Source organism: Sapajus apella, unplaced genomic scaffold (genome assembly GCF_009761245.1).
Source record: "Sapajus apella isolate SASKATOON/1434 unplaced genomic scaffold, GSC_monkey_1.0 scaffold36, whole genome shotgun sequence".
Lineage (NCBI taxonomy): Eukaryota > Metazoa > Chordata > Mammalia > Primates > Cebidae > Sapajus > Sapajus apella.
Window position 1 is genome coordinate 305,178 of NW_022436976.1, and position 15,165 is coordinate 320,342.

The 15,165-nt window shown below is 37.3% G+C and overlaps 1 protein-coding gene and 1 long non-coding RNA gene across 4 annotated transcripts in view; one reads left to right on the plus strand and one right to left on the minus strand.

Moving 5' to 3' along the window:
• Window positions 1-4,886: 4,886 nt before the first annotated feature.
• Window positions 4,887-15,165, minus strand: part of CLCA2 (chloride channel accessory 2) — a 32,058-nt gene continuing 21,779 nt past the window's right edge. Inside the window, exons 11-14 of one of the 2 annotated variants that reach the window (XM_032296366.1) lie at window positions 13,613-13,883; window positions 10,663-10,833; window positions 7,541-7,774; window positions 4,887-6,364 (exon numbers count right to left, since the gene is read on the minus strand). In XM_032296366.1, the coding sequence (XP_032152257.1) occupies window positions 5,925-6,364; window positions 7,541-7,774; window positions 10,663-10,833; window positions 13,613-13,883 (1,116 nt within the window). In that variant the 3' untranslated portion in view covers window positions 4,887-5,924. The remainder of the gene's footprint in view (window positions 6,365-7,540; window positions 7,775-10,662; window positions 10,834-13,612; window positions 13,884-15,165) is intronic. The other variant, XM_032296367.1, reaches the window with a different exon arrangement.
• The window catches only part of LOC116563733, a 39,801-nt gene continuing 29,642 nt past the window's right edge, over window positions 5,007-15,165 (plus strand). For both annotated transcript variants that reach the window (XR_004274541.1, XR_004274540.1), the window contains exons 1-3: window positions 5,007-5,090; window positions 8,998-9,303; window positions 10,348-10,449. This is a non-coding gene — a long non-coding RNA (uncharacterized LOC116563733). The remainder of the gene's footprint in view (window positions 5,091-8,997; window positions 9,304-10,347; window positions 10,450-15,165) is intronic.

The window sequence follows — 15,165 nt, forward strand, 5'->3', positions numbered from 1 at the left end:
GATACAGTGTCAATTTTAGATCTTTCCTTGCTACTCATGTGGGCATTTATTGATATACATTTTCCTTTAGACACTGCTTTAAATGTGTCCCAAAGATTCTGGTATGTTGTATCTTCATTCTCGTTGGTTTTGAAGAATATCTTTATTTCTGCCTCCATTTCATTGTTTATCCAGTCAACATTCAAGAGCCAGTTGTTCAATTTCCATGAAGTTGTGCAGTTCTGAGTTAGTTTCTGAATTCTGAGTTCTAATTTGATTGTACTGTGGCCTGAGAGACTGTTTGTTATGATTTCTATTCTTTTGCATTTACCGAGGAGTGATTTACTTCCACTTATGTGGTCAATTTTAGAGTAGGTGTGATGTGGTGCTGAGAAGAACGTATATTCTGTGGATTTGGAGAATATACAAATGGTGGAGAGTTCTGTAAATGTCTATTAGGTTTGCTTGGTCCAGGTCTGTGTTCAAGTCCTGGATATCCTTGTTAATTTTCTGTCTCGTTGATCTGTCTAATATTGACAGCAGAGTGTTAAAGTCTCCCACTATTATTGTGTGGGAGAAAGTGTATATTTTCTTCTCTCTTATCTTATCTACTTTATTCAGATCTGGTTCACACCCTTGTCCTGTTTTTCCCCTCAATAAGACCACTTTTTCTTTTATTTATGTATCAAATATCCTTGCCTCTTTCTCTTCCTCCTTACAAAGCAAGGTTTCTCAGCTTCAGCATTATTGAAATTTTTGGCTGAATAATTCTTTGTTGTGGGTGTGTTAGAGTAGGTAGCTAGGCAGACATGAGTAGGACTGGAGACAGACCACTCACCCTTCACCACGAATGTCAGGCAGCCATCAGATGATGTTCAGGCAGGTGTTAAACTGTCTCTCTAAAATAGTAATTGGTTGCAGCCAGCACCAGGAGAAGGTAGTTTCCCAATAGATAGAAAACACCTGAAGCTGGTGATCAGCAGCTTACCAGTAAGATCTCAGGAATTGGGTGGGTGGGCTCAAGCATGTGTACTAAGAGGCAAAATGATGGAGTTTAACTGGTATCTGACCTTTCTCTAGGAACACTCGACAGGTAAGGACAAAAATGCCTCAAATGAGCATGCACACAACTTTCGTAAACACACTACACATGCTCCCTTCCCAAGTGCTGGCAGGCCACTGTGATTGTAGACAGCCTGTCCCAAGACAAAATCAACAAAGGAGAGATGAAAAACCCCAGAACCATGCCAATGTATAAAACCCTGAGTCAAAGGTCAAACAGGGCACTTGGATCTCTCAAGTTGCCCACTTGGTCCTCTTCCAAGTGTACTTTACTTCTTTTCATTTCTGCTCTAAAGCTTTTTAATAAACCCTTACTCCTGCTCAAAAACTTGCCCCAGTCTCTTACTCTGGCTTTGCCCCTTGGTCAAATTCTTCCCTTCAAGTGGGCGAGAATTGAGTTGCTGCAGACCCGTGTGGATTCACCGCTGCTAACAGGGGCTGTCCTATGCATTGTAGGATGTTTAGCATATTTTTATTTTAGATATTTTTATTTTAAGTATTATTTTTGAGACAGGGTCTCACTCTGTCACCCAGGCTGGAGTACAGTGGCACAAACATAACTTATCGTAGGCTCAAGTGATTCTCCTGCCTCAGCCTCCTATGTAGTTGGGACTACAGGTATGTGCCACCACACCTGGCTAAGTTTTTGATTTTTTGTAATGATGGGATCTCACTGTGTTGCCCTAGCTGGTCTCTAATTCCTGGGCTCAAGCAGTCCTCTCACCTCAGCCTCCCAAAGTGCTAGGATTACAGCCACCATACCTGGCCTCCATTCTCTATTTTTAATGGGTGCTAAGAGTTACAGTATGCATCCTTAATTTATCACAGTCTATTCTGAATTAATATTATACAACTTTATGTATAATGTGAGTACCCTTCAATATTATAATTCATTCATTCATGTTCATTCTGCCCTATTGTCATATATCTTACTTCTTCATGTTATTAATACCACAATATATTGTTTTTATTTCTGCTATAGTTAATTGTATTTTAAAGGAATCGAGTAAAGCAAACCAACAGCATATATACTTATCTACCTATTTAGAATTTCTTTTTTTTTTGGAGATGGAGTCTCATGCTATGGCCCAGGCTGGAGTACAGTGGTACAATCTCGGCTTGCTGCAACCTCTGCCTCCTGGGTTCAAACGATTGTCCTGCCTCAGCCTCCTGAGTAGCTGGGATTATAGGCCCCTGCCACCATGCCCAGCTAATTTTTGTATTTTCAGTAGAGACAGGTTTTCACCATGTTGGCCAGGCTGGTCTTGAACTCCTGACCTCAGGTGATCTCCCTGCCTCGGCCTCCCAAAATGCTAGGATTACAGGTGTGAGCCACTGCACCTGGCCTATAATTTCTAAAAACCCTTCAGTGCTGTATTTCTATATTTACATCAGACATAATTTTTCTTCAGCCTAAAGAAATTTCTTTTGTATTTCTTGCAGGCAAAAATCAGCTTTTACTTATCTACTTTCATTTTGAAAGACATTTTTGCTTGAAATCATTCTATGTTGACAGATTTTCTTTGAGCACTTTAAAATGTTATGTTATTGCCTTGTGGCCTCAATTGTTTCTGATGAGTAGTCAGTCACCATTCCTATGATATATGTATAGGTGCTTTCTCTGTATAGATCCTATTTTAGATTCACTTGAATATCTAAGATCTATGGATTGATAGTTTAAATCAAATTTGTTTATTTTTTCAGCTAATATTTCTTTTAATATTTTATGCCTTTTTTCCTCTCTTCTCTAATTCTGGGACATACTTATATGTGTGTTAGTCTTCTTGATATTATCTCACAGGTCATTTTTGCTATTTCATGTTTTAAAACAATGTCTCAGTTTGGGTGCTTTCTATTTTCCTATCTTAAATCATCTGATTCTTTCTTCCAATTTATTGTTAACTCATTACAAAATATTTTTTCTTATATTTAGTTTTTCAATTTTAAGATTCCAGTTGCTTCTTTAAGAGTTTCTATATCTTTCCTGAAATTCCTCCTGTCTTCATTTTTATATTCATCTTTTCTATCTTTTATTATATTTATAATAGTTATTATAAACTCTGTCTTCTGATTCCAAATCTGGATTATTTTTTGATTTTCCAATTGGGGACAGAATTCCTGCTTATTGGCATGCCTAGAGTTTTTAATTATATAATGGATGATATGTTGTAGATAGGTTGTTATCTTCCTCTGAGTTATGTTCTAGGGGTAAACTATTGACAAATCATCTTGATTATGTGGTGACTTGGTTTTAGACTTTGTCAGAGCACATTTATTTCACTTTTGCCCTTAGTTCTAGGGCATAATCTTTAGTCTGGGAACATGATCTTTACTCCTACTGTGGCCTTTCTAGAGTTTCACTGGAAGCTAAACTCCTCTAACATAGGTGAGTTTGAACCCTGAACTCTTTCTTTCCAGTACTAGGAAGTTGCTGAAATCCTGCTCAGTGCATAGGCTCTAACAATAGCTCTTAAAAGTCCCCCATCCTCTACTTGTGTCTCTTCCATTGAGATGTAAACTTCCTCTACTATCCCTAAAAGAACAGGGCAAAAAATGGGGGGATTCTCTCTTCAATTTCCAGAACAAATTTCTATCCACTACATAACGATGACTATTCTGAACTTTGATAATAACATCTGCCCATATTGTCTTAATTCCATAGACTTCCATCTCTCAGATAACTGTGCATCTGGCCCACAGTCTTCCTCCTCTTGCAATCTTAGGTCAAATTGTTAATGATGTCATGTGTATTGACATCATGGTATTGCACTAGTGATCAGTAAACGCATCATAGTTTTTCATTCTTTTTGGCCAAATGCCCTATTGTTTCTATTTTTTATCAGATATTCAGAATCAACAGGGCCTTTACTTTGACTCTGTTCTATTGATTGCTGGAATCTCTAAAACTGTGTTTTCCTACATCTTTCTTTTTGTTTAATATTTTCACTCCTTACAATCACTGAACACTGTTTACCCTAACCCTATGCACTTCATGAGATCACTTTTTCTACCCTGTTATATTTGTTTGTTACTTTAATATCTTTAGAACCCCTTAGTTTTGCCTTTTATAATCACTAATTTCTGGACTTAAGTCTATTTGTTCCATTTCTGCACCCACAAAGTGGTAAACAAACAACAACCACATCAACAAAACCCACCAGGTTTCTTTAAAGCTGAATCTGCTGTCCTGCTAACTTATCATGAAACAAATATCTCTAGGTAGAATCCCTGGCATCTGCCCACATCTTCTTAAATAGTTAGGAGTAAAGGAGTAGTCTGAGAATCTGGCTCTACCTCTATATATCTTTGTTATTAACCAGCATAAAACTTTGAATTACTTACTGAACCCTCCAATTTCCTGTCTGTGAAATGAGGAAAAATATCTGAGAACTTGAAACCCACTACAATCCATCTCTGTGTTTCACTAGCCCAGTTAGAAACTAGAGAGAAGCAAATTCCATGCTAGCAAGTGTAATAGTGATAGAGGGAGGAGGGATTGACTGCCAACTAGGGATTGAGCTGCAAGGGTCTTGAAGTTCCCATCTGTGAAAATGTAGGCACTGTGAGACCTAGAAAGTAACAGACCAGACACTGGGTCAGTATAAACTACAAGGAGGCGGCCTGGGTAGAGAAATTTGCTGGTTGTTTTTCTCCCTTTATCTCAGACTCCTCTGAGTCTCTCACTTAGGGCTTCATGCTGTCTCTTTCTTCCTGTCCCAATTCTCCACATTTCCCTCTTCACCACCCCAAAACATAATCTAATTTTTATTCTTAATTGGTCCTGGTTATAAAACTTAGATCTGGTCTACATTATTGCATGTATTCTTCAATAAAGCTTTAAAATCTTTAATTAAAAAGGCAAATGATTTTATTGTTCTGTAATATTTTTTAAAATAAGAGGAAGTAGTAAAATTAGATGAAAGATGTTTTTTATTTCCTTGTGACCTCTGTTTCCCCCTTCTCCTGCCCTTGGTAAGTAACTCTTGATGGAGAAAGGATTCTAGACTCTTATTTAACCAAAAAACAGAGCCAGCTAATCATTTTTAAAGGTTGGCTGTCTCCCTGCTCTCCTCTTCTTTGGTAGAAATTGAGTAAAACTATATGGTCATATATATATATTAAAACAAGCTCAGAAGAATGTCTTTTATTCCTTGGTTGAGGCATTATAGGGGCTATAGCTATCATCCAATAATACCCAAGGGAATAAAAAGCTGCTTTGCTGGGAGTAGAAACTTATAAACAAATCCAATAGACCTTTGCTACAAAACCAATATGAAGAGAAAAGGGTAATAGCCATATTTTTAAAGGTACCTCTTATGGTGAAAAAAAGATATCTGAGCATTAGCAGTGGGATTTCATCTGTAATACATATATCAAAATAGCAAGAGGTAAAGAGCTTTACAATGGGTGCTTCATATATAAAAAACAGCATGATCTCCAGTTGTAAACAAGCAACCTGTTCTGCACAGATAAGGAGAAAATAAAAATTAATCAAAGTAACTAAATGATTGTTTCACATAGGCAGTCATAATGCAGACCTACCCTCCTTTTCTCTAGTTGGGGCTATTTTTCCACTTCAATAAAATAAACTTTTTTTTTTCACACTGGTCCAACTTTACCCTTCCCTTTGCCTTAAAGACATTACTTTGAAGAATAATTTTTATTATTTTTTCATAGCCAAGTCTAAGGGTTTTCTAATCTCCCCTGAAAAAGAATTTGCCAATTTACCATGTAAAAATCTTACCTGTATTGTACAGAGACTCAATGCATTTTAATACAGTTTTGATGTTAATTTGACTTTGTTGGTATGTTTTTGTAGTCAAAGGCCATGGGTCTTAAACCTAAGAAGGAAGACACTTTGTATTTTTTTTTTTTGTATTTTTTTATAATAATTTTGTTCCATTCTCTTTCTTGTCTGCTCTCTTTTTCCTGTTTAAAGTACAATGTGTCACAACTATAATAAGGCAAATGATTCCTATCAAACCCATTGCTGTTAAAACTCCTTTCAATATAAGATAATCTCTGGCAGGTACAGGAGAAGAATTGGGGGGAATAAACAGAGATGCGTGGGCAATGTTAGATACAGCAGACTTTAAAGAGTTCCTATCCATTGCTCGTATTGCAACATAAATTCTGTGGCTTCCATTTTCTCCATTGGGCCGATGTTCAGGTCCATTTGTGAAAATTTGCGGTGAGAACGTAAATATCTCCCTGGTGCCAGCGGGCTGAGGATTTAGCTTTGATGTATTTACTAAAATGGCATTGTTAAAGTCATCTTGGATATTCTGTAGACTGTTACTCATTCTTATTTCATAGCTTGTAGCTGAAATTAAAAATATAAACAGGAAACAAGTCAGCTTGAGTATATCTTCTACTTTGTTAGAAATTACTCATGAAAACAGCAATAAAAAGTCAACATATTTAGGAATAAACATAACAAGAAACATGAATACAAGCAAAACTTTAAATCACTACACAAAAACTCATACTAAAACCCAAGGACTTATTTTTTTTTTTTTGAAAAGCAAGATTCAACATATAAGATGTTATTTTTTTCCCAAGTCATTTTGTAAATGTTATGTGATTCTACTTAAAATGCCTCGTTTCTGCTTTACTTAGTCAAGTTTATTGTAAGTTCATATGGAAATTAAGCAATCAAAAATGAGCATATAAAGCCTGAAAAATAGCAGTGTGGAAGGACTAACCCTACCAGATATACAAATGCTATAATATCTCAATCATTAAAATGCCGTGGTACTTACTGACGCATGAGTAGACATATCAAACCATAGGCCAAAACACATTCAGAAGTTTAGTACATGATAAAGGTGGAATTCAAGTTAATGGCAGAAAAATAAAAGTGTCTCAATAAATGGTGTGAAAACTGGGTAAAAAAATCTGGAAAAAGATGATGGAGGTGGAAGCCTTAAAGTTAACATAAGCCTTAGACAAGGGAAAGTAGAAGAAGGTACTTTGTCAATGTTTATCCAAGCAAGGATAAGAATCCCCTTAATCAGGGGACTGGTCCTGGCCTTCCTAACAAAAATAATGGCCTGAAGTAGGAAACAAAAATGCACCAAGATTTGCATGAGTTATGAAAAAAACTCCCCAAAGCCTACTGATAAATATATGAATAAATATTCACTACCTAACTTTCAGAAAATGAATCACCTCCAGTATTGGGAAGCACATGCTCTGTAGTGCAGAACCCATTTCTGCTGAACAGACACACACAAGCACATAGTGTTTATGCTTCTAGACAAGGTTTCTGAATGATTAGTATCAGCGAGTTTTCCAGGGCCTCCTCAGTACAGGGGTAGCCTAAATACTGTCCTTCTGGGACTCCAGGATTTAAAGCTTTATCAGCAACTCAGGGCTTTTCACAACAATCCTCTGTACCTTTTTCAGTTCTAAACCCCCAAAGTTATTTTCACTCAACTAACTAGTTATTAGAAATGCTGTCTTATGGAAAAATAGGTACTGAAATGAGCAAACCTACCCTGGCCCTGATCAAAGTCTTCTCCAGGTGCTGTCCAAGATAAAGTTACCTTCTCTTCTACTTTTACAGCTTCCAGGTCAATAATTTTGCTTGGTGGAAACACGTCAGGGTGGAGGCCAGCTGGAACTCCCAGCACTGAAAAGGAGCCCCCTGAGCTGACTCGGCTAAAGCCCCACTTTTGCTCCTCCTCATTTCTGCCTACTGGTTTCCTTGGCGCATTCATCTGAATGTTACCTGCGACACAAAAGAGAAAAATAGGCAAAACAACAAATTATAAAGCTCCTGAACAGCTTTTTCTTGACACAATGAGCCTTTGTTGAACTTTTTTTTCTTTTACTACATCTTTAGATTAACTGAGTGTATTTGTACAATTCTTTGTCCACTAATTCATCCATTTATTCAGTAAATATTAATTAATTTAATTTTTTTTTTTTTTTTGAGACAGAGTCTCACTCTGCCATTCAGGCCTGAGTGCAGTGGTGTAATCTTGGCTCACTGGAACCTTCCCCTCTTGGGTTCAAGCAATTCTCCTGCCTCAGCCTCCCAAGTAGCTGGGATTACAGGCACCTATCACCACACCTGGCTAATTTTTGTGTTTTTAATAGAGACAGGGTTTCACCATATTGGTCAGGCTGGTGTTGAACTCCTGACCTCAGGTGACCCACCCGCCTCGGCCTCCCAAAGTGCTAGATTACAGGCATGAGCCACCATGCCTGGCCTCGGTAAATATTTATTGAGAGTATATGCTGTGCCAATAATTACAGACAAAACAGTATCCCTCATGGAATTTATAGTCATGTTAATCATATTAATAAACATATATTTACAAAGTATGATAAGTGTAAGAAGGAAAGAAGGCAGGAGGCTAGGAAAGAAAATAACATGGTCTATAATTTAGAATGGTATCAAGGAAGTAACATTGAAAGGTTTCCTAAAGATTGAGTAGTAATTGGCCAGGTAGAGAAGGGTTGGGAAGAGCATTCCAGGCAGAGGGAACAGCAAACCCTGAGGTGAAAGGAGATTTCAAGTTACAAAAGCTAAATTAACTTCGGGAGGTTGAGGCAGGTAGATTACTTGAGGTCAAGAGATCAAGACCATCCTGGTCAACATGGTGAAATCCTGTCTCTACTAAAAATACAAAAATTAGCTGGACATGGTGGTGTGCTCCTGTAGTCCCAGCTACTTGGGAAACTGAGGCAGGAGAATCACTTGAACCCGGGAGGCAGAGTTTGCAGCCAGCCAAGATTACACCACTGCACTCAGCCTGTTGACAGAGGGAGACTTCATCTCAAAAAAAAAAAAAAGCTAAATTTAAAAAAAACGAAGAGAGTCATTTGGTATGAGGCAGGAGAGAAGTTTACGCAGGACCTCATGGGCCAATGTAGTGGCTTTAGATTTCAATGTTACATGCTGTAGGGAAGCAGGGGAGTGACAAAATTATATTTGCTTTCTAATAGGACACTCTGGCTGCTTGGTGTAGAATGAATTAAAGCACAGCAAGCAATGAGGTGGCCACTTAGCCAGTCAACAGTCCAGATGAGAGCAGCTTGGGATGGGAGATGGCATGGAGGGCAGAGCAAGAAAGATGCAGTTCAAGATGTGTTCTGAAGATGTCAAGCAAAAGCTGGTAATGGGTATGAATATAGAATGGTGAATAAGAGAAAAATGGTTTAAAAGAAAAAGAAAGCGTCCCGGTTTCTAAAATAGGCAAGCTGGGAGGAGAAGCAGGCTAAGGAGAAAAAGACCAAAAATTAAATTACAAGGTTTGTGATTCCTGTAAAACATCTAATTCAAGATGTTAATGAGCCATTTAGATATGGATTTTAAGCTTAAAAAACAAATTTTAGCAAAATTTAATAATTTTAAAGTTATGAATTTGGAGGTTATACACAAATAGATGTTATTGAAGGCATATGGATTAATGAGATTAACTAAAATAATTTTTACTGTAATGATAAGTAATATTTATTGAGCACCTACTATGTGCCATGCACTTTTCTAAGGCCTTACATAAATCAAATATTTAATTTTCCCAGCAAGGCTATGAGAAGGGTACAATTATTGTCCCTATTTTTTTAGACGATGAAACTGAGACACACAGAAGCTAAGTCACTTGCCCAAAGTCACACAGCTAGTAAATGGAGGAGCTGGGTTTCAAAACCAGGCAATGTGACTCCAGACGGTAGAGTAAGAAGGTTCAGACTGAGCTCTGAGAATTGCCAACATTTAGAGGCCTGGTAGAAAAAAAGGAGCTGGAAAAAAAAAAGCCTGATAAAAATTCCAGAAAATAAGAGGTAATAGGAAGAGTGAGCTATCACAGAAACCAGGAAATGGCAAAGGAGAGATCAATTGGCTGTGTCAGATACTGGTGAGGTCAGGAAGAATAAAGACTGAAAAATAGAATCATGTTATGGAATAGTCTAAACGATTAGTTGTAACTTCAAAAATACAAGAATAATATTTATAAAGAATCTGCAAATTTTGAAATAAAAATGCTTAGAAGTCTTTTTTGAGGTTGTTTTTAAAGACTATAGCATAATATATTTCTGTTTGTCTATTATACTTTTAAACACTCCTTCCTATCAGGAACTGTTATAATGGTGTTAAGAAGATATGTATCTTCCATTTATTTTTCACTTTTATCTTGAAGGAAAACAGAATATCTTCAGGAATCACTTAGTTGTCTGTAACATCCAAGCTCATATTTATCTAGGAACTCATTTCTTGTTGGACTGTTTCGGCTGTTGGCCCCCTTCTTTCAACTGTTAATAACTTTTTGCCTCTTTCTTTTGCCTAAACCTCTATAGAATAAACACAGAAGCAGAAACTGAGAAAACCCAATAAATCTCTTTATCTATTAGTAATTCTGATGAAACAAGAAAAAGGTCAACATAATGACTAAAATGAAGGTAGGTATAATCTGTGGGCATTACCTATTGCCTTCCTGTTACTGCCATGAATCAGTGAGGATTGAAGAAGCAGTCCACAAATTACATATGGACTTAAGCATAAAGAGTTTTGAAATTCTCTTTTACTCCCTGCCACCCCAGTATGTACATACACCCGTCAGAGGTATGTACATGAAATGATGTTACTAAAATAACAGTGCTAATGGTTCTTACCATTTGCTGTGTAACCTGGTACATACATAGCACGACTCCCTGGATTAGAGTGGGCTAGGATGGTTATGCTGGGAGAATGATTGGCATGCACTTTCAAGCTATATCTACCATTTACAGCGAAGGAGAAAAAATACCTCGAGTAAATTCCATCATTTTTTATAACATCAGCACCTGTATATATAAAAAAACAATGTCAACATTTGTTATCATAGTAGATTACTAATACTTAAGTCATTAAAATGAGATTTACTCTCCTTATTCTTTCTGTGTAAGATATATTATCATGCTCTTACCTACTTTTTATATTCTCAGGTGATGAAAAACCCAGTGGGTCCATAATTTCTCCCTAAAATTTCTTATCTCAGAAAAATGATTTTCTGAGGGTGAATGAGTTTGTACCATGCTAATAAAACATTTAATAATCACCTTTAACATTCTTGTTCTTATCATTGAAAATAATACCATTTTTTTTCTAGGAATCAAGCACATTCTTAGGGTTGCTTGTAGTCATAGACCCTTTTGAGATATTAATAAAAGCTATTTTGTCTCTAGGAAATAAATATATATGCACATATGCATATTTTCATACAGTCCCAAGGGTTATATGAATGTCTTGAAGTCACTTGATTAAGGACCTTTAATGAATAAAAACTTTGATAGTTTATAAAATAGTGTGACATTACTTAATTTCCTCATTAGAGGGTATTTGGAACTGTTTTTCTAGATTCTAGGAGGCTTGATGACCTGGAGTTTGACAGAATTTTGTTGCGTCCACTGTGCCTTGCTTCAGGGGGCCTTCTGAAAGGTTAGCCAGTGCTGTACTTTCTTCCTCTTGCATTGATCTTCAGAGAGCAGTTCAATTTCAAGCCAACTTCATGACTCAATGGCAGGAAGACTTAGACCCCAGGGCAGCAGAGGGAAGTCCAGCTTAGCCCAAGTACAGATCACAGTCGCTATTCAATTGCAGGTGGCCAATTGGGCGAGCAGCTTGTCCTCTATCCTAGAGGTCAATGCAGTTCTCGTACCACAGACACAGCCCTGCCCACCAGCAGTGTATCATTGCTAAAGTGTCCCCAGAATCTCCCTCTTCCCCACTGCAAAGGTAGGGCTCCTTAACATAAGAAAAGTAGGAGTATATTTAAATCAAATCAGAAGTGCTAAACATTTTATTATCAAGGTAGATTTAGAATTTTTTTTTGTCTGTTGTAAGAAATCAAATGTTGATATTTAGTGGTTGAATGATTAATAAGGTTTGTCTTTGTTGAGAAATTACAAAGGAAAACCTCTCCATATTAAAGTCACCACTGCCACCTCTTTTAATCACTGAGGAAGACAGAAATGGAAAAAGAACCTTGACTTGGGAGACAGAGGAATTGGTTTGAAGGCCTGCATCTGTCACTTAGTAACTATGAGGTTTCATGTCTCTGAGCCTCAGTTTTCTCATCTATAAAATGGAAATAACTTATCTTGCAGAGTTTTTGTGATGATTATTTTAGAATATGCATAAAAAGGTACATTTTTAATTGTAAATCATTTCAGAGGTATACATTTTATTATAGCTCATTTACTGAGCAGTTAAATATTGCTTCCATTATAAAAATAGCATTAAACAACTAAGTACAGGTTATGTTAAGCATTGATTGGAGAGGGAACAATTTACATTTTGATGCCTGAGCAGTATTTTTTATTGTTTCTTTTTTTAGGGTATACATTTAGATATCAAACAAATAAATTAGTTCCAGGGAATAATATAAAAACCTATTGAGCTGTTTCAGACGATTTTCCCTAGGAGAGTAGGATCTGTTCTCCAGGCCAGCCCACAGGCTGGGGCAAGGGAGAAACATTCTGCAAAAGTGCATTTTTGGACCATAAACAAAAAATGAAAGCCATGGATAAGCAATCAGAGCATGAGAAGTTCATTTGGATCCAATCCATCAAGCAAAACAAGAAGACTTCTCTGGTATCCCCCTGAGGTGGACTTGAACCAAAACCCTTTGAATGAACTTTTGTTTTCCTGCACATCATACGTGATTGCCATGGCAAGATACTAATGGGCTGCCAAACATAAGACTCTTGAAAAAAGATTAACTTTGAAAAAAAAGGGCAAAAGAATATAATTTTGTTAGTAGATCAAATACTTCGGGCTGCCAACAGAGGCAGGCCTACTGCCATTCTGAGAGTGTAATTTAGGAAAATAACCAAATAGGAAGATGGAACAACAAAGGAATTTATTTTTAAAAGAGCCCAAATGCTGCTATTTACCTGGCTGGATGCTGTACTGTCTGTTATGTATAATGTATAAAAGGCTCTGAACACTGTATGTGCAGAATGAGAGCTTTTCTATATTCTGATTCCACTAGGCTTGCAGGCTGGGTCTTCTTGGGACCAAATCACACATGTAAAACGCATTGACTGTGCTAGAAATGAGCTGTGCCCTTTCATCAACACAGCCTTTTGGGTCTAGTGTCAACTTATAGGTCACAAGTTCGCTTTCCAGTTTTTTCTTCACAATTGGGTCCAAAGGGAAAAAGTGGGCTTGCTGTCACTGCACCTCGCTTCTGATTTTCATTTGCTATTTTAACAGTCCAATCTGATTACTTCAGTGAATAGTAAAGCTGGTGACTCTTAGAGGAAAATAAGTATGTCATAAGGACATAGAAGCCTGTTCCTGTATGACCTCATCAAGTGGAAGCCAGGACTAAGGTGTCCAGCTTCCCACCCTTTGCTCAAACACAGACACTACAAGGAGCCTCATGAGGACTGTCTTTTTCCATGTCACCCTGTAGCTATTCAGGATATCAGTAATTCTATAAGAATTTTAGAATATTGTAAGATTAAGAAAGATAATTGAACTGAAGGAATCTTACAGATAAGCTTAATATTGATACTACCACATCATATCATAGCAGCTGTTGAGAACATGATAAAATGTCATGACATTCCTTGTTACCTGCTCCATCATCAAGAAGTCTCAGCGTAACAGGATCTCCAGTCTCTGGCTCAACTGTGGCAGTAACAGTGGCATTAAGAATGGGATAAAATCCCTTTCTCACATTGGCATAAATCATCACAGGATGGGGAAAATGGAGGCTGTCTCTTTCCACAAAGGCATCCACAGTAACTGGGGGCACAGCTGAGCTGGAGGCACGAGAGCTCACTGTCACTTTCAGGGCTTGCAGAGAATGATGGGTATTGTTCAGTGTGTAAGTCCAGCGCCCAGCCTGCAAAACAAGTCTTATTATTTTGGAAAGGGTGAAAGAAAATCAACCCTATTTCTAAAGCATACACCTAAGCTTTTGGAGAATTTTGCTCTGGTTTTATTGATGATGCACTTTTTAAAATACTACAAAAAATGTCAGGAAAAGTAGCACTGGCTAAGGGATGAATAAATTCATATTTCCATGGCTTTCATAGCATAAGTCACCTTTATTGCTAGGTAATTCCTTAGGGAATTACACCTTGGATTTATTTGGAGTGAGGGAGGACACATCTTGATCCCCATTTTTAGAAAGTAACAACAGTCTCCAGCTTCAAAGTACTTTACAGATATTAATTTGAGCCCTTTCCCCAAACAGGAGTGTAAGTGTTTTTCATTTTAAAACTGAGAAAATTACATCAAATTAAGTGGACCATTGCAATTTATGTGGACACCGTGGACTAAAAAGGCAACAATATCCTTTTTTAACTCCATTTCCCACAAAACTCCACACTCAGAAATCTCAAGCAACAAAAAACACGTACCCTATTAGGGAGCAAGAATAGGATCTACTATTTTTAATAGGCCAGGATTACACAATATCTAAGTTGAGTAATTTATAGAAATACTACTAAGAATAATTTATAGAAATACTGCTAAACACCACTCTTGCCTGTCTGCCTGGGAAAAACCTACAACAGACAATCTGAAAGAAAAAGACTAAAATAACAATATAGCAGAAATTTGTCCTTTTGATATTGCTTATTCCTGACTTCTGCTGCTGCTACTTCTCAAACCCCCAGAAATAACAAGAGAAATACAACAAAGCAGAAGGAAGAACAGAAAAGCGAGGGGGTGAAGTGTAACTCAGGGTGGAGAGTTAAGATGCACCAGACCCTAGCCATTTCTTCATTGGGATTCAAGAGCTTTACTATTTTTCAGTAAGTCATGATTCTAGCACTATCTGTTCTTTTTATGGAATCATAACATTAGTGACAGATGCATAGCAGGAACCTCCACATCAAAAAGTTCTCTGAGTGTAATAAATGTGTTGATACAGGGCATCTAATCCAGACCAAGAGGTCAGGCAAGGGGAGAAAGAAGTAGGTAAAGTGTCCCTGGCCTTTATGCACAGGTGTGAAAAGAACATGATGAATTTGAAGAAAAGTTTAATAGGAGCAGAGCATCAAAGAAGTTAAGAGAGAGGCTTGGATAGAAGCCAAAATGTAAAGGGCCTGGTATGTAAGAGTTACCACTTGGATTTTATTCTGAAACCACCAAGGAGTTTTTGAACAAGAGACAGGCTG